The sequence below is a fragment of the Vicugna pacos genome, chromosome 31, assembly GCF_048564905.1.
Source record: "Vicugna pacos chromosome 31, VicPac4, whole genome shotgun sequence".
Classification (NCBI taxonomy): Eukaryota; Metazoa; Chordata; class Mammalia; order Artiodactyla; family Camelidae; genus Vicugna; species Vicugna pacos.
The window spans coordinates 9,812,142-9,833,598 of NC_133017.1; the positions used below are offsets into that span (position 1 = coordinate 9,812,142).

Below are 21,457 nucleotides of genomic sequence, written 5' to 3' on the forward strand. Positions count from 1 at the left end.
GTGCACATTCCAGAGCCTGCAAACTCCTGGGCCTTCCCTCTCCTGGGCCTGCCCCCTATTCGGCCGGCCCTCTCCAGGACCTGCACATTCTTGGGCCTTCACACTACTGGGCCTGCTCCCACTTGTGCCTGCACACACCTGGCACTGCACACTCCTCGGCCTGCTCCCTCCTGTGCCTGCACACTCCTGGGCATGCACACTCCTGGGCCTGCACACTCCTGGATCTGTACACTCCTGGGCCTTCCCTGCATGGGCCTTCTCTGGCCTAGGCTTGCACACTGTTGGGCCCGCACACACCTGGATTGCACACTCATAGGCCTGCACACTCCAAGACATGCACAATGTTTAGCCTGAACACACCTGGGCCTGTATAATCCTGATTTTGCACACTCCTGGGCCTGAACACTGCTGGGCTGCACAGCCCAAGGCCTGTACAATCTTGGGCCTGCACAATCCTGTCTCTGCACACTGCGGAGTCTGCACACGCCTTGGCCTGCACACTCCTGGGCCTGTACACTCCAGGACCTACACCCTCCTTGGCCTGCACACACCTTTGTCTGCACACTCCTGGGCCTGCAATCTTCAGGACCTGCACACTCCTGGGACAGCAGACACCTGGGCCTTCATACTCCTGGACCTGCGAACACTCGGGCCTGCATGAACCTGGGCTTGTACACTCCTGGGCCTGCAAACTTCAGGACCTGCACACTCCTGGGACAGCAGACACCTGGGCCTTCACACTCCTGGACCTGCGCACACTTGGACCTGCATAAACCTGGGCTTGTACACTCCTGGGCCTGCTCCCATCTATGCCTGCACACTCCTAGCCCTGTTCCCACCTGTGCCGGCACACTCCTGGGCCTGCACACTCCTGTCTCTGCACACTCCAGTGTCTGCACACTCCTGCTCCTGCACACTCCTGGGCCTTCCCTGGCCTGGGCCTGCACCCTCCTTGGCCTGCACACTCCTCTGTCTGCACACTCCTGGGCCTGCACACTCCTGGACCTGCACAATGTTGGGCCTAAACACACCTGGGCCTGTACACTCCTGGACCTGCACACTCCTGTGACTGATCCCTCCTGTGTCTGCACACTCCTGGGCCTGCACACTGCTGGGCCTGCCCTCTCCTGGGCTCGCACAATCCCTCGTGTGCACACTCAAGGGCCTGCACACTCCAGGGCCTGTACGCATCTATCCTTACACACTCCTTGCCTGCAAACTCCTGGGCCTCCTCCCTCCTGTACCTACACACTCCTGGGCCTGCACAACCCAGGGCCTGCAGACTCCTGGGACTGCACACACCAGGGCATGCACTCTCCTGGACCTGTGCACACCTGGGCCTGCACGAACATTGGCCTGTACACTCCTGGGCTTCCACACTCCTGTACCTGCTCCCTCCTGTGACTACATACTCCTCGGCCTACAAACTCCTGGTCCTGAACACTCCTGGGCCTGAACACTATTGGCACTGCACACTCTTGGGACAGCACACTTCTGGCCCTGCACACTCCTGCGCCTTCCAATTCCTGGGCCTGCCCCCAATTCGGCCGGCCCTATCCTGCACCTGCACACTCTGGGCCTGCACACTACTGGCACTGCTCCCACTTGTGCCTGCACACACCTGGGTCTGCACACTCCTCGGTCTGCTGCCTCCTGTGCCTGCACACTCCTGGGCATGCACACGCCTGGGCCTGCCCTCTGCTTGGTGGGCACGGTCCTGGGACTCCCCATTCCTGCGCCTGAACACCCTTGGACCTGCCCTTTCTTGGGCCTGCACACTCTGGGGCCTGACGTCCCCTGGTTCTGCACAGTACAGGGACTGCACACTCCTGGGCCTGCACACTGCTGGGTCTGCACAGCCCTGGGCCTGCACACTCCTGTCTCTGCACACTCCGGTGTCTGCACACTCCTGGGCCTGAACACTCCTGGACCTGCCCTGGACTGGGCCTGCACCCTCCTTTGCCTGCACACTCCACGGCCTGCACACTCCTGGGTCTGCACACTACTGGGGCTGCTCCCACATGTGCCTGCACACTCCTGGCCCTGCACACTCCTGGGGGTGCACACTGCTTGGTCTGCACAGTCCTGGGCCTGCACGTTCCAGGGATTGTCCTCTCCAGGGCCTGCACACTCCTGGGCCTGCACCCTCCTTGTCCTGCGCACTCCTCTGTCTGCACACTCCTACCCCTGCACACTCTTGGGCCTGCACACTACTGGGCCTGCTCCTACGTGTGCCTGCACACACCTGGGCCTGCACACCAGCCCTCTGTGGGGCCCTTCCTTTGCTGAGTCTGTGCATGAGCTCCCTGTGATGCCAGCCCACAGAGGTGACAGGTGCAGTAGGTGTTTGTGGTTCTAGAGACATGATGGCTCTCCTAGGAAGCCGGGTCCAGATGATCCCCACTGCGCCGATGGGGGATTGGGGAGACCCTGAGAAGCAGGTGGCTTGTCCAGGGTGACAGCACTGCTGGCGGGGGAGCCGGGTCTGAAGCCAGCTGTGTCATCAGAGCTGTGACCCTGGCTGCATCCAGGCCTCCCCAGGGCTATAGGAGGGGCCGAGTTGGTGTCACTGGGTGGACATGGCATGGGGTGGGAAGTGAGCCATCAACAGCCCAAAAAGGCCCTTGGGGAGCTTTGTGTAAGGAGGAAGCTTGGGGAAGGGGACCCCAGGAAGTGACCTCACTTCCCTGGCAACAGAGCCCAACAGAACTTGGGACCCAGGTCACCAGGCACCCGCTGTGTAGAGAAGGACACTTCTCAACTGACTTGGCTGGTGAACTCAGCTCAGCTCAGACATGTTTTGTTGCATCCCAAGATCCCGAGGTCGCGGCCCGCGGAAAGCCCGCAGCAACGGCCTTTGCCAACAGTGCCGACAGTGGGTCGGGTCTCACCCCAGGCGCCTCTGGCCTTTTGGCCAGAGGGACCGAAAGGTAACACAGGGAGGCCCAGGGCAGGCCCGCCCAGGCCGGGCCACCACTCAGACCCCACCCGGGTGGCCCCACAGCCCCTTCCTGACTGGTGGCGGTGGGGCAGTCATGTTGGGGGGGTCCTGCCTCAAGCAAGAGCAGGCTGAGGAAGGGTCAGAGGCCTGGGGGGCCGATCACGTCACCAACCTGGGTCCAAGCGGGCTGGCTGGGATGTGGAGAACCGGGGCAGGGCCCTGCTGCCCGAGGTGGCGCCCATGCCCTAGGGTGTGTCTCTTGCCTCCCGGGTGACTGAGATGACCAAGGTCCCAGTCTGATCAGGCAGCAGACGGTCGAGTGGGGCAGAAGCAGGAGTGGTCCTGGCCAGGCAGGGCTCTGAGACCTGCGGGCCGGGCCGGCTGCCGGTCACTGTCATTGCAGAGCCAGACACCGCAGGATCCGGGGAACCAGGACACTCATGCCAGCTCCCCAAGTGAGGGGCTGGTGTGCCACACTGTGGAAGGCCAGCACAGGCTCCGGAAGAGTCTGGGTATGAAGGGCTCCCCACCACCACAGCCTCCTGCCCAGACATCGCCCAGGTCTCTCCCCAGGATCTTGCCTGCAGCTCCTGAAGAGCCTGCTGCTCCTGCTCATCTAGCCGCTCCTGAAGAGCCTGCCGCTCCTGCTGATCTTGCCGCTCTTGAACAACCTGCAGCTCCTGAAGAGCCTGCCTCTCCTCCTGATCTAGCCGCTCCTGAAGAGCCCGCCGCTCCTGAAGAGCCCACGGCTCCTGAAGAGCCTGCCGCTCCTGAAGAGCCCACCGATCCTGAAGAGCCTGACGCTCCTGCTGATCTAGCTGCTCCTGAAGAGCCCGCCATTCCTGCTGATCTAGCCGCTCCTGAGGAGCCTGCAGCTCCTGAAGAGCCTGCCATTCCTGAAGAGCCCGCCGCTCCTGAAGAGCCCGCCGCTCCTGAAGCGCCTGCCGTTCCTGCTGATCTAGCCGCTCCTGAAGAGCCCGCCATTCCTGCTGATCTAGCCACTCCTGAAGAACCTGCTGTTCCTGCTGATCTAGCCGCTCCTGAAGAGCCTGCAGCTCCTGAAGAGCCTGCCGCTCCTGCTGATCTTGCCACTCCTGAAGAGCCTGCCGCTCCTGAAGAGCCCACCGATCCTGAAGAGCCTGACGCTCCTGCTGATCTAGCTGCTCCTGAAGAGCCCGCCATTCCTGCTGATCTAGCTGCTCCTGAAGAGCCCGCCATTCCTGCTGATCTAGCCGCTCCTGAAGAGCCCGCCATTCCTGCTGATCTAGCCGCTCCTGAGGAGCCTGCAGCTCCTGAAGAGCCTGCCATTCCTGAAGAGCCTGCAGCTCCTGAAGAGCCTGCCATTCCTGCTCATCTAGCCGCTCCTGAAGAGCCTGCAGCTCCTGAAGAGCCTGCCATTCCTGAAGAGCCCGCCGCTCCTGAAGAGCCTGCCGCTCCTGCTGATCTTGCCACTCCTGAAGAGCCTGCCGCTCCTGCTGATCTTGCTGCTCCTGAGAAGCCTGCAGTTCCTGCACCTGCACCTGGGCCGCTGGGCAGTGGAGAACCATTTCAGGCATCATCACCCCCTAGGGCTCTGCCCCCTCTGCACCCTCCTACACCTTCTCCAAAATCCCACCATAAATCCCCTCCCCTACCCGAAGTTGACTTCCCTACCCCTGAATTTGCTTTTGTTTTGTTTTTCTTTAGTTTAGTTTATTTGTTTTACATCATTTATGGCATCCTGTATTTTTCCATTTTCCACTTCCTTTAATAAAATACAGATTTTTTTCCCTTTTAAATTGTGCATTTCAGGAACATTAAGTGCATTCCCATGCTGTCCGACCATCACTACCATGTAGTTTTATGCTCTTTACGCTATTTATGCCCGTGAAGTACATCCCACCACGGCCTCAAACCCCTCATCTGGGCACTCCTGGGCATGCACACTCCTGGGCCTACACAATCCTGGATCTGTACACTCCTGGGCCTTCCCTGGCATGGGCCTTCTCTGGCCCTGGCTTGCACACTACTGGGCCTGCACACTCCTGGATTGCACACTCATGGGCCTGCACACTCCAGGACATGCACAATCTTGAGCCTGAACACACCTGGGCCTGTGTACTCCTGATTTTGCACACTCCTGGGCCTGAACACTGCTGGGCCTGCACAGCCCTAGGCCTGTACAATTCTGGGCCTGAACACTCCTGTCTCTGCACACTCCGGAGTCTGCACACGCCTGGGCCTGCACACTCCTGGGCCTGTACACCCCTGGGCCTGCACCCTCCTTGGCCTGCACACTCCTCTGTCTGCACACAGCTGGGCCTGCAAACTTCAGGGCCTGCACTCTACTTGGCCTGCACACTCCTGGGCCTGCTCCCTCCTATGCCTGCACACTCCTGGGCATGCACACTCCTGGGCCTGCACACTCCTGGGCCTGCCCTGTCCCTGGCACCAGCCTCCTTCACCCCAACGGTGCCACTCACACGGCTGCGGCGTCTAGCCAGGAGCCCCCAACCGAAACCCCTCCCGAGGGACCCCCTTGCCGGCCCCCAGGGAAGCAGCGGGGCTCCTCTTACCTGCGAGGCGGAGACGTAGTCCAGCTGCAGCCTGACGTCCAGCTGCCGGGCGTGCAGGGCCAGCGTGCATGAGGGCAGCAGGATGGCCGTGATCGGCTGGAAGCTGCCCCCCGAGCCTCTACCGCCCCTTGGGGAAGAGGAGGAGGAAAATCCACGTCAGTGCCAAGAACACAGGACCCGTCCACAGAGGGCCCCTCAGGTGTGACAACCCCAGAGGCGCCCGCAGCCGACCTGGACTGAGAGCCACTTTTCTCGCGGAAGCTCAAGGACCTATGCTGAGCCTCCCTCTCCCTCCCTAAAGAGGGAAAACCCAGAGGCTTTCTAACTTTGCACTCACTGTCCATGTATCAGCCATGTCTAGTTTACCTGCACACTCCAGGGCCTGTACGCATCTATCCTTACACACTCCTTGCCTGCAAACTCCTGGGCCTCCTCCCTCCTGTACCTACACACTCCTGGGCCTGCACCACCCAGGGCCTGCCCTCTCCTGGGCCCGCACAATCCCTCGAGTGCACACTCAGGGCCTGCACACTCATGGGCCTTCCCTCTCCTGGGCCTGCCTCCAATTCGCCCGGCCCTCTCATGGACCTCCACACTCCTGGGCCTGCACACTCCAGAGCCTGTGTTCTCCTAGGCCCGCACACTCCTGGGACAGCACACACCTGGGCCTACACACTCCTGGACCTGCGCACACCTCGGCCTGCATGAACCTGGGCTTGTACACTCCTGGGCCTGTTACCACTTATGCCTGTGCACAGCTAGGCTTGTTCCCATCTGTGCCGGCACACTCCTGGGGCTACACACGGATTGAAATACACAGCCCTAGGCCTGTACAATACTGGGCCTGCACTCTCCTGTCTCTGCACACTCCGGTCTGCACACTCCTTGGCCTGCACACTCCTGAGCGTACTCCCTCCTGTGCCGGCACACTCCTAGGCATGTACACGCCTGGGCCTGCCCTCTGCTTGGTGGGTATGGTCATGGGACTCCCCATTCCTGCGCCTGAACACCCTTGGGCCTGCCCTTTCTTGGGCCTGCACACTCTGGGGCCTGACGTCCCCTGGTTCCAGACACTACAGGGACTGAACACTCCTGGGCCTGCACACTGCTGGGTATGCACAGCCGTGGGCCGCACACTCCTGTCTCTGCACACTCCGGTGTCTGCACACTCCTGGGCCTGTACACTCCTGGACCTGCCCTGGACTGGGCTTGCACCCTCCTGGGCCTGCACACTCCAAGGCCTGCACACTCCTGGGTCTGCACACTACTGGGGCTGCTCCCACTTGTGCCTGCACACTCCTGGGCCTGCACACTCCTTGCCCTGCACACTCCTGGGGGTGCACACTGCTTGGTCTGCACACTCCTGGGCCTGCACATTCCAGGGATTGTCCTCTCCAGGGTCTGCACATTCCTTGGCCTGCACCTTCCTTGTCCTGTGCACTCCTCTGTCTGCACACTCCTGGGCCTGCACACTCCTTGGCCTGCAAACTCCAGGGCCTGCACACACATGGGCCTGTACACTCCTGGGCCTGCCCTGGCCTGGGCCTGCGTATTCCTTTTCCTGCACACTCCACTGTCTGCACACTCCTGGGCCTGCCCTCTCCTGGACCTACAAAATGTTGGGCCTGCACACACCTGGGCCTGTATACCCCTGGACCTGCACACACCTGTGACTGATCCCTCCTGTGTCTGCACACTCCAGGTCCTGCACACTCCTGGGACTTCCCTCTCCTGGGCCTGCCCCAAATTCGGCCGGCCCTCTTCTGGACCTGTACATCCTTGGGCCTTCACACTACTGGGCCTGCTCCCACTTGTGCCTGCACACACCTGGGCCTGCACACTCCTCGGCCTGTAGACTCCAGGATATGAACTCCCCTGTCTCTGCACACTCCGGTGTCTGCACACTCCTTGGCTTTCACACTCATTAGCCTACTACCACCTGTGCCTGCACACTACTGGGCCTGCTCCCACCTATGCCGACACACTTCTTCGCCTGTCCCTCCTGTGCCGTCACAATCCTAGGACTGCACACTCCTGTCTCTGCACACTCCAGTGTCTGCACACTCCTGGTCCTGCACACTCCTGGGCCTGTACACTCCTCTGTCTGCTCACTCCTGGGCCTGCCCTCTCCTGGGTCCGCACAAATCCTCGTGTGCACATTCCAGAGCCTGCAAACTCCTGGGCCTTCCCTCTCCTGGGCCTGCCCCCTATTCGGCCGGCCCTCTCCAGGACCTGCACATTCTTGGGCCTTCACACTACTGGGCCTGCTCCCACTTGTGCCTGCACACACCTGGCACTGCACACTCCTCGGCCTGCTCCCTCCTGTGCCTGCACACTCCTGGGCATGCACACTCCTGGGCCTGCACACTCCTGGATCTGTACACTCCTGGGCCTTCCCTGCATGGGCCTTCTCTGGCCTAGGCTTGCACACTGTTGGGCCCGCACACACCTGGATTGCACACTCATAGGCCTGCACACTCCAAGACATGCACAATGTTTAGCCTGAACACACCTGGGCCTGTATAATCCTGATTTTGCACACTCCTGGGCCTGAACACTGCTGGGCTGCACAGCCCAAGGCCTGTACAATCTTGGGCCTGCACAATCCTGTCTCTGCACACTGCGGAGTCTGCACACGCCTTGGCCTGCACACTCCTGGGCCTGTACACTCCAGGACCTACACCCTCCTTGGCCTGCACACACCTTTGTCTGCACACTCCTGGGCCTGCAATCTTCAGGACCTGCACACTCCTGGGACAGCAGACACCTGGGCCTTCATACTCCTGGACCTGCGAACACTCGGGCCTGCATGAACCTGGGCTTGTACACTCCTGGGCCTGCAAACTTCAGGACCTGCACACTCCTGGGACAGCAGACACCTGGGCCTTCACACTCCTGGACCTGCGCACACTTGGACCTGCATAAACCTGGGCTTGTACACTCCTGGGCCTGCTCCCATCTATGCCTGCACACTCCTAGCCCTGTTCCCACCTGTGCCGGCACACTCCTGGGCCTGCACACTCCTGTCTCTGCACACTCCAGTGTCTGCACACTCCTGCTCCTGCACACTCCTGGACCTGTACACTCCTGGGCCTTCCCTGGCCTGGGCCTGCACCCTCCTTGGCCTGCACACTCCTCTGTCTGCACACTCCTGGGCCTGCACACTCCTGGACCTGCACAATGTTGGGCCTAAACACACCTGGGCCTGTACACTCCTGGACCTGCACACTCCTGTGACTGATCCCTCCTGTGTCTGCACACTCCTGGGCCTGCACACTGCTGGGCCTGCCCTCTCCTGGGCTCGCACAATCCCTCGTGTGCACACTCAAGGGCCTGCACACTCCAGGGCCTGTACGCATCTATCCTTACACACTCCTTGCCTGCAAACTCCTGGGCCTCCTCCCTCCTGTACCTACACACTCCTGGGCCTGCACAACCCAGGGCCTGCAGACTCCTGGGACTGCACACACCAGGGCATGCACTCTCCTGGACCTGTGCACACCTGGGCCTGCACGAACATTGGCCTGTACACTCCTGGGCTTCCACACTCCTGTACCTGCTCCCTCCTGTGACTACATACTCCTCGGCCTACAAACTCCTGGTCCTGAACACTCCTGGGCCTGAACACTATTGGCACTGCACACTCTTGGGACAGCACACTTCTGGCCCTGCACACTCCTGCGCCTTCCAATTCCTGGGCCTGCCCCCAATTCGGCCGGCCCTATCCGGCACCTGCACACTCTGGGCCTGCACACTACTGGGACTGCTCCCACTTGTGCCTGCACACACCTGGGTCTGCACACTCCTCGGTCTGCTGCCTCCTGTGCCTGCACACTCCTGGGCATGCACACGCCTGGGCCTGCCCTCTGCTTGGTGGGCACGGTCCTGGGACTCCCCATTCCTGCGCCTGAACACCCTTGGACCTGCCCTTTCTTGGGCCTGCACACTCTGGGGCCTGACGTCCCCTGGTTCTGCACAGTACAGGGACTGCACACTCCTGGGCCTGCACACTGCTGGGTCTGCACAGCCCTGGGCCTGCACACTCCTGTCTCTGCACACTCCGGTGTCTGCACACTCCTGGGCCTGAACACTCCTGGACCTGCCCTGGACTGGGCCTGCACCCTCCTTTGCCTGCACACTCCACGGCCTGCACACTCCTGGGTCTGCACACTACTGGGGCTGCTCCCACATGTGCCTGCACACTCCTGGCCCTGCACACTCCTGGGGGTGCACACTGCTTGGTCTGCACAGTCCTGGGCCTGCACGTTCCAGGGATTGTCCTCTCCAGGGCCTGCACACTCCTGGGCCTGCACCCTCCTTGTCCTGCGCACTCCTCTGTCTGCACACTCCTACCCCTGCACACTCTTGGGCCTGCACACTACTGGGCCTGCTCCTACGTGTGCCTGCACACACCTGGGCCTGCACACCAGCCCTCTGTGGGGCCCTTCCTTTGCTGAGTCTGTGCATGAGCTCCCTGTGATGCCAGCCCACAGAGGTGACAGGTGCAGTAGGTGTTTGTGGTTCTAGAGACATGATGGCTCTCCTAGGAAGCCGGGTCCAGATGATCCCCACTGCGCCGATGGGGGATTGGGGAGACCCTGAGAAGCAGGTGGCTTGTCCAGGGTGACAGCACTGCTGGCGGGGGAGCCGGGTCTGAAGCCAGCTGTGTCATCAGAGCTGTGACCCTGGCTGCATCCAGGCCTCCCCAGGGCTATAGGAGGGGCCGAGTTGGTGTCACTGGGTGGACATGGCATGGGGTGGGAAGTGAGCCATCAACAGCCCAAAAAGGCCCTTGGGGAGCTTTGTGTAAGGAGGAAGCTTGGGGAAGGGGACCCCAGGAAGTGACCTCACTTCCCTGGCAACAGAGCCCAACAGAACTTGGGACCCAGGTCACCAGGCACCCGCTGTGTAGAGAAGGACACTTCTCAACTGACTTGGCTGGTGAACTCAGCTCAGCTCAGACATGTTTTGTTGCATCCCAAGATCCCGAGGTCGCGGCCCCCGGAAAGCCCGCAGCAACGGCCTTTGCCAACAGTGCCGACAGTGGGTCGGGTCTCACCCCAGGCGCCTCTGGCCTTTTGGCCAGAGGGACCGAAAGGTAACACAGGGAGGCCCAGGGCAGGCCCGCCCAGGCCGGGCCACCACTCAGACCCCACCCGGGTGGCCCCACAGCCCCTTCCTGACTGGTGGCGGTGGGGCAGTCATGTTGGGGGGGTCCTGCCTCAAGCAAGAGCAGGCTGAGGAAGGGTCAGAGGCCTGGGGGGCCGATCACGTCACCAACCTGGGTCCAAGCGGGCTGGCTGGGATGTGGAGAACCGGGGCAGGGCCCTGCTGCCCGAGGTGGCGCCCATGCCCTAGGGTGTGTCTCTTGCCTCCCGGGTGACTGAGATGACCAAGGTCCCAGTCTGATCAGGCAGCAGACGGTCGAGTGGGGCAGAAGCAGGAGTGGTCCTGGCCAGGCAGGGCTCTGAGACCTGCGGGCCGGGCCGGCTGCCGGTCACTGTCATTGCAGAGCCAGACACCGCAGGATCCGGGGAACCAGGACACTCATGCCAGCTCCCCAAGTGAGGGGCTGGTGTGCCACACTGTGGAAGGCCAGCACAGGCTCCGGAAGAGTCTGGGTATGAAGGGCTCCCCACCACCACAGCCTCCTGCCCAGACATCGCCCAGGTCTCTCCCCAGGATCTTGCCTGCAGCTCCTGAAGAGCCTGCTGCTCCTGCTCATCTAGCCGCTCCTGAAGAGCCTGCCGCTCCTGCTGATCTTGCCGCTCTTGAACAACCTGCAGCTCCTGAAGAGCCTGCCTCTCCTCCTGATCTAGCCGCTCCTGAAGAGCCCGCCGCTCCTGAAGAGCCCACGGCTCCTGAAGAGCCTGCCGCTCCTGAAGAGCCCACCGATCCTGAAGAGCCTGACGCTCCTGCTGATCTAGCTGCTCCTGAAGAGCCCGCCATTCCTGCTGATCTAGCCGCTCCTGAGGAGCCTGCAGCTCCTGAAGAGCCTGCCATTCCTGAAGAGCCCGCCGCTCCTGAAGAGCCCGCCGCTCCTGAAGCGCCTGCCGTTCCTGCTGATCTAGCCGCTCCTGAAGAGCCCGCCATTCCTGCTGATCTAGCCACTCCTGAAGAACCTGCTGTTCCTGCTGATCTAGCCGCTCCTGAAGAGCCTGCAGCTCCTGAAGAGCCTGCCGCTCCTGCTGATCTTGCCACTCCTGAAGAGCCTGCCGCTCCTGAAGAGCCCACCGATCCTGAAGAGCCTGACGCTCCTGCTGATCTAGCTGCTCCTGAAGAGCCCGCCATTCCTGCTGATCTAGCTGCTCCTGAAGAGCCCGCCATTCCTGCTGATCTAGCCGCTCCTGAAGAGCCCGCCATTCCTGCTGATCTAGCCGCTCCTGAGGAGCCTGCAGCTCCTGAAGAGCCTGCCATTCCTGAAGAGCCTGCAGCTCCTGAAGAGCCTGCCATTCCTGCTCATCTAGCCGCTCCTGAAGAGCCTGCAGCTCCTGAAGAGCCTGCCATTCCTGAAGAGCCCGCCGCTCCTGAAGAGCCTGCCGCTCCTGCTGATCTTGCCACTCCTGAAGAGCCTGCCGCTCCTGCTGATCTTGCTGCTCCTGAGAAGCCTGCAGTTCCTGCACCTGCACCTGGGCCGCTGGGCAGTGGAGAACCATTTCAGGCATCATCACCCCCTAGGGCTCTGCCCCCTCTGCACCCTCCTACACCTTCTCCAAAATCCCACCATAAATCCCCTCCCCTACCCGAAGTTGACTTCCCTACCCCTGAATTTGCTTTTGTTTTGTTTTTCTTTAGTTTAGTTTATTTGTTTTACATCATTTATGGCATCCTGTATTTTTCCATTTTCCACTTCCTTTAATAAAATACAGATTTTTTTCCCTTTTAAATTGTGCATTTCAGGAACATTAAGTGCATTCCCATGCTGTCCGACCATCACTACCATGTAGTTTTATGCTCTTTACGCTATTTATGCCCGTGAAGTACATCCCACCACGGCCTCAAACCCCTCATCTGGGCACTCCTGGGCATGCACACTCCTGGGCCTACACAATCCTGGATCTGTACACTCCTGGGCCTTCCCTGGCATGGGCCTTCTCTGGCCCTGGCTTGCACACTACTGGGCCTGCACACTCCTGGATTGCACACTCATGGGCCTGCACACTCCAGGACATGCACAATCTTGAGCCTGAACACACCTGGGCCTGTGTACTCCTGATTTTGCACACTCCTGGGCCTGAACACTGCTGGGCCTGCACAGCCCTAGGCCTGTACAATTCTGGGCCTGAACACTCCTGTCTCTGCACACTCCGGAGTCTGCACACGCCTGGGCCTGCACACTCCTGGGCCTGTACACCCCTGGGCCTGCACCCTCCTTGGCCTGCACACTCCTCTGTCTGCACACAGCTGGGCCTGCAAACTTCAGGGCCTGCACTCTACTTGGCCTGCACACTACTGGGCCTGCTCCCTCCTATGCCTGCACACTCCTGGGCATGCACACTCCTGGGCCTGCACACTCCTGGGCCTGCCCTGTCCCTGACACCAGCCTCCTTCACCCCAACGGTGCCACTCACACGGCTGTGGCGTCTAGCCAGGAGCCCCCAACCGAAACCCCTCCCGAGGGACCCCCTTGCCGGCCCCCAGGGAAGCAGCGGGGCTCCTCTTACCTGCGAGGCGGAGACGTAGTCCAGCTGCAGCCTGACGTCCAGCTGCCGGGCGTGCAGGGCCAGCGTGCATGAGGGCAGCAGGATGGCCGTGATCGGCTGGAAGCTGCCCCCCGAGCCTCTACCGCCCCTTGGGGAAGAGGAGGAGGAAAATCCACGTCAGTGCCAAGAACACAGGACCCGTCCACAGAGGGCCCCTCAGGTGTGACAACCCCAGAGGCGCCCGCAGCCGACCTGGACTGAGAGCCACTTTTCTCGCGGAAGCTCAAGGACCTATGCTGAGCCTCCCTCTCCCTCCCTAAAGAGGGAAAACCCAGAGGCTTTCTAACTTTGCACTCACTGTCCATGTATCAGCCATGTCTAGTTTACCTGCACACTCCAGGGCCTGTACGCATCTATCCTTACACACTCCTTGCCTGCAAACTCCTGGGCCTCCTCCCTCCTGTACCTACACACTCCTGGGCCTGCACCACCCAGGGCCTGCCCTCTCCTGGGCCCGCACAATCCCTCGAGTGCACACTCAGGGCCTGCACACTCATGGGCCTTCCCTCTCCTGGGCCTGCCTCCAATTCGCCCGGCCCTCTCATGGACCTCCACACTCCTGGGCCTGCACACTCCAGAGCCTGTGTTCTCCTAGGCCCGCACACTCCTGGGACAGCACACACCTGGGCCTACACACTCCTGGACCTGCGCACACCTCGGCCTGCATGAACCTGGGCTTGTACACTCCTGGGCCTGTTACCACTTATGCCTGTGCACAGCTAGGCTTGTTCCCATCTGTGCCGGCACACTCCTGGGGCTACACACGGATTGAAATACACAGCCCTAGGCCTGTACAATACTGGGCCTGCACTCTCCTGTCTCTGCACACTCCGGTCTGCACACTCCTTGGCCTGCACACTCCTGAGCGTACTCCCTCCTGTGCCGGCACACTCCTAGGCATGTACACGCCTGGGCCTGCCCTCTGCTTGGTGGGTATGGTCATGGGACTCCCCATTCCTGCGCCTGAACACCCTTGGGCCTGCCCTTTCTTGGGCCTGCACACTCTGGGGCCTGACGTCCCCTGGTTCCAGACACTACAGGGACTGAACACTCCTGGGCCTGCACACTGCTGGGTATGCACAGCCGTGGGCCGCACACTCCTGTCTCTGCACACTCCGGTGTCTGCACACTCCTGGGCCTGTACACTCCTGGACCTGCCCTGGACTGGGCTTGCACCCTCCTGGGCCTGCACACTCCAAGGCCTGCACACTCCTGGGTCTGCACACTACTGGGGCTGCTCCCACTTGTGCCTGCACACTCCTGGGCCTGCACACTCCTTGCCCTGCACACTCCTGGGGGTGCACACTGCTTGGTCTGCACACTCCTGGGCCTGCACATTCCAGGGATTGTCCTCTCCAGGGTCTGCACATTCCTTGGCCTGCACCTTCCTTGTCCTGTGCACTCCTCTGTCTGCACACTCCTGGGCCTGCACACTCCTTGGCCTGCAAACTCCAGGGCCTGCACACACATGGGCCTGTACACTCCTGGGCCTGCCCTGGCCTGGGCCTGCGTATTCCTTTTCCTGCACACTCCACTGTCTGCACACTCCTGGGCCTGCCCTCTCCTGGACCTACAAAATGTTGGGCCTGCACACACCTGGGCCTGTATACCCCTGGACCTGCACACACCTGTGACTGATCCCTCCTGTGTCTGCACACTCCAGGTCCTGCACACTCCTGGGACTTCCCTCTCCTGGGCCTGCCCCAAATTCGGCCGGCCCTCTTCTGGACCTGTACATCCTTGGGCCTTCACACTACTGGGCCTGCTCCCACTTGTGCCTGCACACACCTGGGCCTGCACACTCCTCGGCCTGTAGACTCCAGGATATGAACTCCCCTGTCTCTGCACACTCCGGTGTCTGCACACTCCTTGGCTTTCACACTCATTAGCCTACTACCACCTGTGCCTGCACACTACTGGGCCTGCTCCCACCTATGCCGACACACTTCTTCGCCTGTCCCTCCTGTGCCGTCACAATCCTAGGACTGCACACTCCTGTCTCTGCACACTCCAGTGTCTGCACACTCCTGGTCCTGCACACTCCTGGGCCTGTACACTCCTCTGTCTGCTCACTCCTGGGCCTGCCCTCTCCTGGGTCCGCACAAATCCTCGTGTGCACATTCCAGAGCCTGCAAACTCCTGGGCCTTCCCTCTCCTGGGCCTGCCCCCTATTCGGCCGGCCCTCTCCAGGACCTGCACATTCTTGGGCCTTCACACTACTGGGCCTGCTCCCACTTGTGCCTGCACACACCTGGCACTGCACACTCCTCGGCCTGCTCCCTCCTGTGCCTGCACACTCCTGGGCATGCACACTCCTGGGCCTGCACACTCCTGGATCTGTACACTCCTGGGCCTTCCCTGCATGGGCCTTCTCTGGCCTAGGCTTGCACACTGTTGGGCCCGCACACACCTGGATTGCACACTCATAGGCCTGCACACTCCAAGACATGCACAATGTTTAGCCTGAACACACCTGGGCCTGTATAATCCTGATTTTGCACACTCCTGGGCCTGAACACTGCTGGGCTGCACAGCCCAAGGCCTGTACAATCTTGGGCCTGCACAATCCTGTCTCTGCACACTGCGGAGTCTGCACACGCCTTGGCCTGCACACTCCTGGGCCTGTACACTCCAGGACCTACACCCTCCTTGGCCTGCACACACCTTTGTCTGCACACTCCTGGGCCTGCAATCTTCAGGACCTGCACACTCCTGGGACAGCAGACACCTGGGCCTTCATACTCCTGGACCTGCGAACACTCGGGCCTGCATGAACCTGGGCTTGTACACTCCTGGGCCTGCAAACTTCAGGACCTGCACACTCCTGGGACAGCAGACACCTGGGCCTTCACACTCCTGGACCTGCGCACACTTGGACCTGCATAAACCTGGGCTTGTACACTCCTGGGCCTGCTCCCATCTATGCCTGCACACTCCTAGCCCTGTTCCCACCTGTGCCGGCACACTCCTGGGCCTGCACACTCCTGTCTCTGCACACTCCAGTGTCTGCACACTCCTGCTCCTGCACACTCCTGGGCCTTCCCTGGCCTGGGCCTGCACCCTCCTTGGCCTGCACACTCCTCTGTCTGCACACTCCTGGACCTGCACAATGTTGGGCCTAAACACACCTGGGCCTGTACACTCCTGGACCTGCACACTCCTGTGACTGATCCCTCCTGTGTCTGCACACTCCTGGGCCTGCACACTGCTGGGCCTGCCCTCTCCTGGGCTCGCACAATCCCTCGTGTGCACACTCAAGGGCCTGCACACTCCAGGGCCTGTACGCATCTATCCTTACACACTCCTTGCCTGCAAACTCCTGGGCCTCCTCCCTCCTGTACCTACACACTCCTGGGCCTGCACAACCCAGGGCCTGCAGACTCCTGGGACTGCACACACCAGGGCATGCACTCTCCTGGACCTGTGCACACCTGGGCCTGCACGAACATTGGCCTATACACTCCTGGGCTTCCACACTCCTGTACCTGCTCCCTCCTGTGACTACATACTCCTCGGCCTACAAACTCCTGGTCCTGAACACTCCTGGGCCTGAACACTATTGGCACTGCACACTCATGGGACAGCACACTTCTGGCCCTGCACACTCCTGCACCTTCCAATTCCTGGGCCTGCCCCCAATTCGGCCGGCCCTATCCTGCACCTGCACACTCTGGGCCTGCACACTACTGGGACTGCTCCCACTTGTGCCTGCACACACCTGGGTCTGCACACTCCTCGGTCTGCTGCCTCCTGTGCCTGCACACTCCTGGGCATGCACACGCCTGGGCCTGCCCTCTGCTTGGTGGGCACGGTCCTGGGACTCCCCATTCCTGCGCCTGAACACCCTTGGACCTGCCCTTTCTTGGGCCTGCACACTCTGGGGCCTGACGTCCCCTGGTTCTGCACAGTACAGGGACTGCACACTCCTGGGCCTGCACACTGCTGGGTCTGCACAGCCCTGGGCCTGCACACTCCTGTCTCTGCACACTCCGGTGTCTGCACACTCCTGGGCCTGAACACTCCTGGACCTGCCCTGGACTGGGCTTGCACCCTCCTGGGCCTGCACACTCCAAGGCCTGCACACTCCTGGGTCTGCACACTACTGGGGCTGCTCCCACTTGTGCCTGCACACTCCTGGGCCTGCACACTCCTTGCCCTGCACACTCCTGGGGGTGCACACTGCTTGGTCTGCACACTCCTGGGCCTGCACATTCCAGGGATTGTCCTCTCCAGGGTCTGCACATTCCTTGGCCTGCACCTTCCTTGTCCTGTGCACTCCTCTGTCTGCACACTCCTGGGCCTGCACACTCCTTGGCCTGCAAACTCCAGGGCCTGCACACACATGGGCCTGTACACTCCTGGGCCTGCCCTGGCCTGGGCCTGCGTATTCCTTTTCCTGCACACTCCACTGTCTGCACACTCCTGGGCCTGCCCTCTCCTGGACCTACAAAATGTTGGGCCTGCACACACCTGGGCCTGTATACCCCTGGACCTGCACACACCTGTGACTGATCCCTCCTGTGTCTGCACACTCCAGGTCCTGCACACTCCTGGGACTTCCCTCTCCTGGGCCTGCCCCAAATTCGGCCGGCCCTCTTCTGGACCTGTACATCCTTGGGCCTTCACACTACTGGGCCTGCTCCCACTTGTGCCTGCACACACCTGGGCCTGCACACTCCTCGGCCTGTAGACTCCAGGATATGAACTCCCCTGTCTCTGCACACTCCGGTGTCTGCACACTCCTTGGCTTTCACACTCATTAGCCTACTACCACCTGTGCCTGCACACTACTGGGCCTGCTCCCACCTATGCCGACACACTTCTTCGCCTGTCCCTCCTGTGCCGTCACAATCCTAGGACTGCACACTCCTGTCTCTGCACACTCCAGTGTCTGCACACTCCTGGTCCTGCACACTCCTGGGCCTGTACACTCCTCTGTCTGCTCACTCCTGGGCCTGCCCTCTCCTGGGTCCGCACAAATCCTCGTGTGCACATTCCAGAGCCTGCAAACTCCTGGGCCTTCCCTCTCCTGGGCCTGCCCCCTATTCGGCCGGCCCTCTCCAGGACCTGCACATTCTTGGGCCTTCACACTACTGGGCCTGCTCCCACTTGTGCCTGCACACACCTGGCACTGCACACTCCTCGGCCTGCTCCCTCCTGTGCCTGCACACTCCTGGGCATGCACACTCCTGGGCCTGCACACTCCTGGATCTGTACACTCCTGGGCCTTCCCTGCATGGGCCTTCTCTGGCCTAGGCTTGCACACTGTTGGGCCCGCACACACCTGGATTGCACACTCATAGGCCTGCACACTCCAAGACATGCACAATGTTTAGCCTGAACACACCTGGGCCTGTATAATCCTGATTTTGCACACTCCTGGGCCTGAACACTGCTGGGCTGCACAGCCCAAGGCCTGTACAATCTTGGGCCTGCACAATCCTGTCTCTGCACACTGCGGAGTCTGCACACGCCTTGGCCTGCACACTCCTGGGCCTGTACACTCCAGGACCTACACCCTCCTTGGCCTGCACACACCTTTGTCTGCACACTCCTGGGCCTGCAATCTTCAGGACCTGCACACTCCTGGGACAGCAGACACCTGGGCCTTCATACTCCTGGACCTGCGAACACTCGGGCCTGCATGAACCTGGGCTTGTACACTCCTGGGCCTGCAAACTTCAGGACCTGCACACTCCTGGGACAGCAGACACCTGGGCCTTCACACTCCTGGACCTGCGCACACTTGGACCTGCATAAACCTGGGCTTGTACACTCCTGGGCCTGCTCCCATCTATGCCTGCACACTCCTAGCCCTGTTCCCACCTGTGCCGGCACACTCCTGGGCCTGCACACTCCTGTCTCTGCACACTCCAGTGTCTGCACACTCCTGCTCCTGCACACTCCTGGGCCTTCCCTGGCCTGGGCCTGCACCCTCCTTGGCCTGCACACTCCTCTGTCTGCACACTCCTGGACCTGCACAATGTTGGGCCTAAACACACCTGGGCCTGTACACTCCTGGACCTGCACACTCCTGTGACTGATCCCTCCTGTGTCTGCACACTCCTGGGCCTGCACACTGCTGGGCCTGCCCTCTCCTGGGCTCGCACAATCCCTCGTGTGCACACTCAAGGGCCTGCACACTCCAGGGCCTGTACGCATCTATCCTTACACACTCCTTGCCTGCAAACTCCTGGGCCTCCTCCCTCCTGTACCTACACACTCCTGGGCCTGCACAACCCAGGGCCTGCAGACTCCTGGGACTGCACACACCAGGGCATGCACTCTCCTGGACCTGTGCACACCTGGGCCTGCACGAACATTGGCCTATACACTCCTGGGCTTCCACACTCCTGTACCTGCTCCCTCCTGTGACTACATACTCCTCGGCCTACAAACTCCTGGTCCTGAACACTCCTGGGCCTGAACACTATTGGCACTGCACACTCATGGGACAGCACACTTCTGGCCCTGCACACTCCTGCACCTTCCAATTCCTGGGCCTGCCCCCAATTCGGCCGGCCCTATCCTGCACCTGCACACTCTGGGCCTGCACACTACTGGGACTGCTCCCACTTGTGCCTGCACACACCTGGGTCTGCACACTCCTCGGTCTGCTGCCTCCTGTGCCTGCACACTCCTGGGCATGCACACGCCTGGGCCTGCCCTCTGCTTGGTGGGCACGGTCCTGGGACTCCCCATTCCTGCGCCTGAACACCCTTGGACCTGCCCTTTCTTGGGCCTGCACACTCTGGGGCCTGACGTCCCCTGGTTCTGCACAGTACAGGGACTGCACACTCCTGGGCCTGCACACTGCTGGGTCTGCACAGCCCTGGGCCTGCACACTCCTGTCTCTGCACACTCCGGTGTCTGCACACTCCTGGGCCTGAACACTCCTGGACCTGCCCTGGACTGGGCCTGCACCCTCCTTTGCCTGCACACTCCACGGCCTGCACACTCCTGGGTCTGCACACTACTGGGGCTGCTCCCACATGTGCCTGCACACTCCTGGCCCTGCACACTCCTGGGGGTGCACACTGCTTGGTCTGCACAGTCCTGGGCCTGCACGTTCCAGGGATTGTCCTCTCCAGGGCCTGCACACTCCTGGGCCTGCACCCTCCTTGTCCTGCGCACTCCTCTGTCTGCACACTCCTACCCCTGCACACTCTTGGGCCTGCACACTACTGGGCCTGCTCCTACGTGTGCCTGCACACACCTGGGCCTGCACACCAGCCCTCTGTGGGGCCCTTCCTTTGCTGAGTCTGTGCATGAGCTCCCTGTGATGCCAGCCCACAGAGGTGACAGGTGCAGTAGGTGTTTGTGGTTCTAGAGACATGATGGCTCTCCTAGGAAGCCGGGTCCAGATGATCCCCACTGCGCCGATGGGGGATTGGGGAGACCCTGAGAAGCAGGTGGCTTGTCCAGGGTGACAGCACTGCTGGCGGGGGAGCCGGGTCTGAAGCCAGCTGTGTCATCAGAGCTGTGACCCTGGCTGCATCCAGGCCTCCCCAGGGCTATAGGAGGGGCCGAGTTGGTGTCACTGGGTGGACATGGCATGGGGTGGGAAGTGAGCCATCAACAGCCCAAAAAGGCCCTTGGGGAGCTTTGTGTAAGGAGGAAGCTTGGGGAAGGGGACCCCAGGAAGTGACCTCACTTCCCTGGCAACAGAGCCCAACACAACTTGGGACCCAGGTCACCAGGCACCCGCTGTGTAGAGAAGGACACTTCTCAACTGACTTGGCTGGTGAACTCAGCTCAGCTCAGACATGTTTTGTTGCATCCCAAGATCCCGAGGTCGCGGCCCGCGGAAAGCCCGCAGCAACGGCCTTTGCCAACAGTGCCGACAGTGGGTCGGGTCTCACCCCAGGCGCCTCTGGCCTTTTGGCCAGAGGGACCGAAAGGTAACACAGGGAGGCCCAGGGCAGGCCCGCCCAGGCCGGGCCACCACTCAGACCCCACCCGGGTGGCCCCACAGCCCCTTCCTGACTGGTGGCGGTGGGGCAGTCATGTTGGGGGGGTCCTGCCTCAAGCAAGAGCAGGCTGAGGAAGGGTCAGAGGCCTGGGGGGCCGATCACGTCACCAACCTGGGTCCAAGCGGGCTGGCTGGGATGTGGAGAACCGGGGCAGGGCCCTGCTGCCCGAGGTGGCGCCCATGCCCTAGGGTGTGTCTCTTGCCTCCCGGGTGACTGAGATGACCAAGGTCCCAGTCTGATCAGGCAGCAGACGGTCGAGTGGGGCAGAAGCAGGAGTGGTCCTGG

General features: G+C 61.4%; 3 protein-coding genes across 5 annotated transcripts in view; all 3 read right to left on the reverse strand.

The window, feature by feature from the left end:
- The window catches only part of LOC140690641 (uncharacterized), a 7,933-nt gene extending 4,733 nt beyond the window's left edge, over window positions 1–3,200 (reverse strand). The window contains exon 1 of the mRNA XM_072952526.1: window positions 3,114–3,200. Coding sequence (XP_072808627.1) covers window positions 3,114–3,183 — 70 coding nt within the window. The 5' untranslated portion in view covers window positions 3,184–3,200. The remainder of the gene's footprint in view (window positions 1–3,113) is intronic.
- On the reverse strand, window positions 2,916–10,973 carry LOC140690626 (uncharacterized). Of its 2 annotated transcripts, XM_072952504.1 has the most exons (3): window positions 10,778–10,973; window positions 3,523–4,469; window positions 2,916–3,306 (listed from the first exon to the last, which is right to left on the reverse strand). In XM_072952504.1, the coding sequence occupies exons 1-3, from the start codon at window positions 10,845–10,847 to the stop codon at window positions 3,187–3,189; spliced, it is 1,137 nt and encodes a 378-aa protein (XP_072808605.1). In that variant the 5' UTR covers window positions 10,848–10,973; the 3' UTR covers window positions 2,916–3,186. The 2 variants fall into 2 exon arrangements, with proteins under 2 accessions (XP_072808605.1, XP_072808604.1); XM_072952503.1 differs by having other exon boundaries at window positions 3,187–4,469.
- On the reverse strand, window positions 10,575–21,457 carry LOC140690628 (uncharacterized). Of its 2 annotated transcripts, XM_072952509.1 has the most exons (4): window positions 21,284–21,457; window positions 13,161–13,287; window positions 11,187–12,133; window positions 10,575–10,970 (listed from the first exon to the last, which is right to left on the reverse strand). In XM_072952509.1, exons 2-4 carry the CDS (start codon window positions 13,228–13,230, stop codon window positions 10,851–10,853), a joined length of 1,137 nt encoding a protein of 378 aa, XP_072808610.1. In that variant the 5' UTR covers window positions 13,231–13,287; window positions 21,284–21,457; the 3' UTR covers window positions 10,575–10,850. The 2 variants fall into 2 exon arrangements, with proteins under 2 accessions (XP_072808610.1, XP_072808609.1); XM_072952508.1 differs by having other exon boundaries at window positions 10,851–12,133.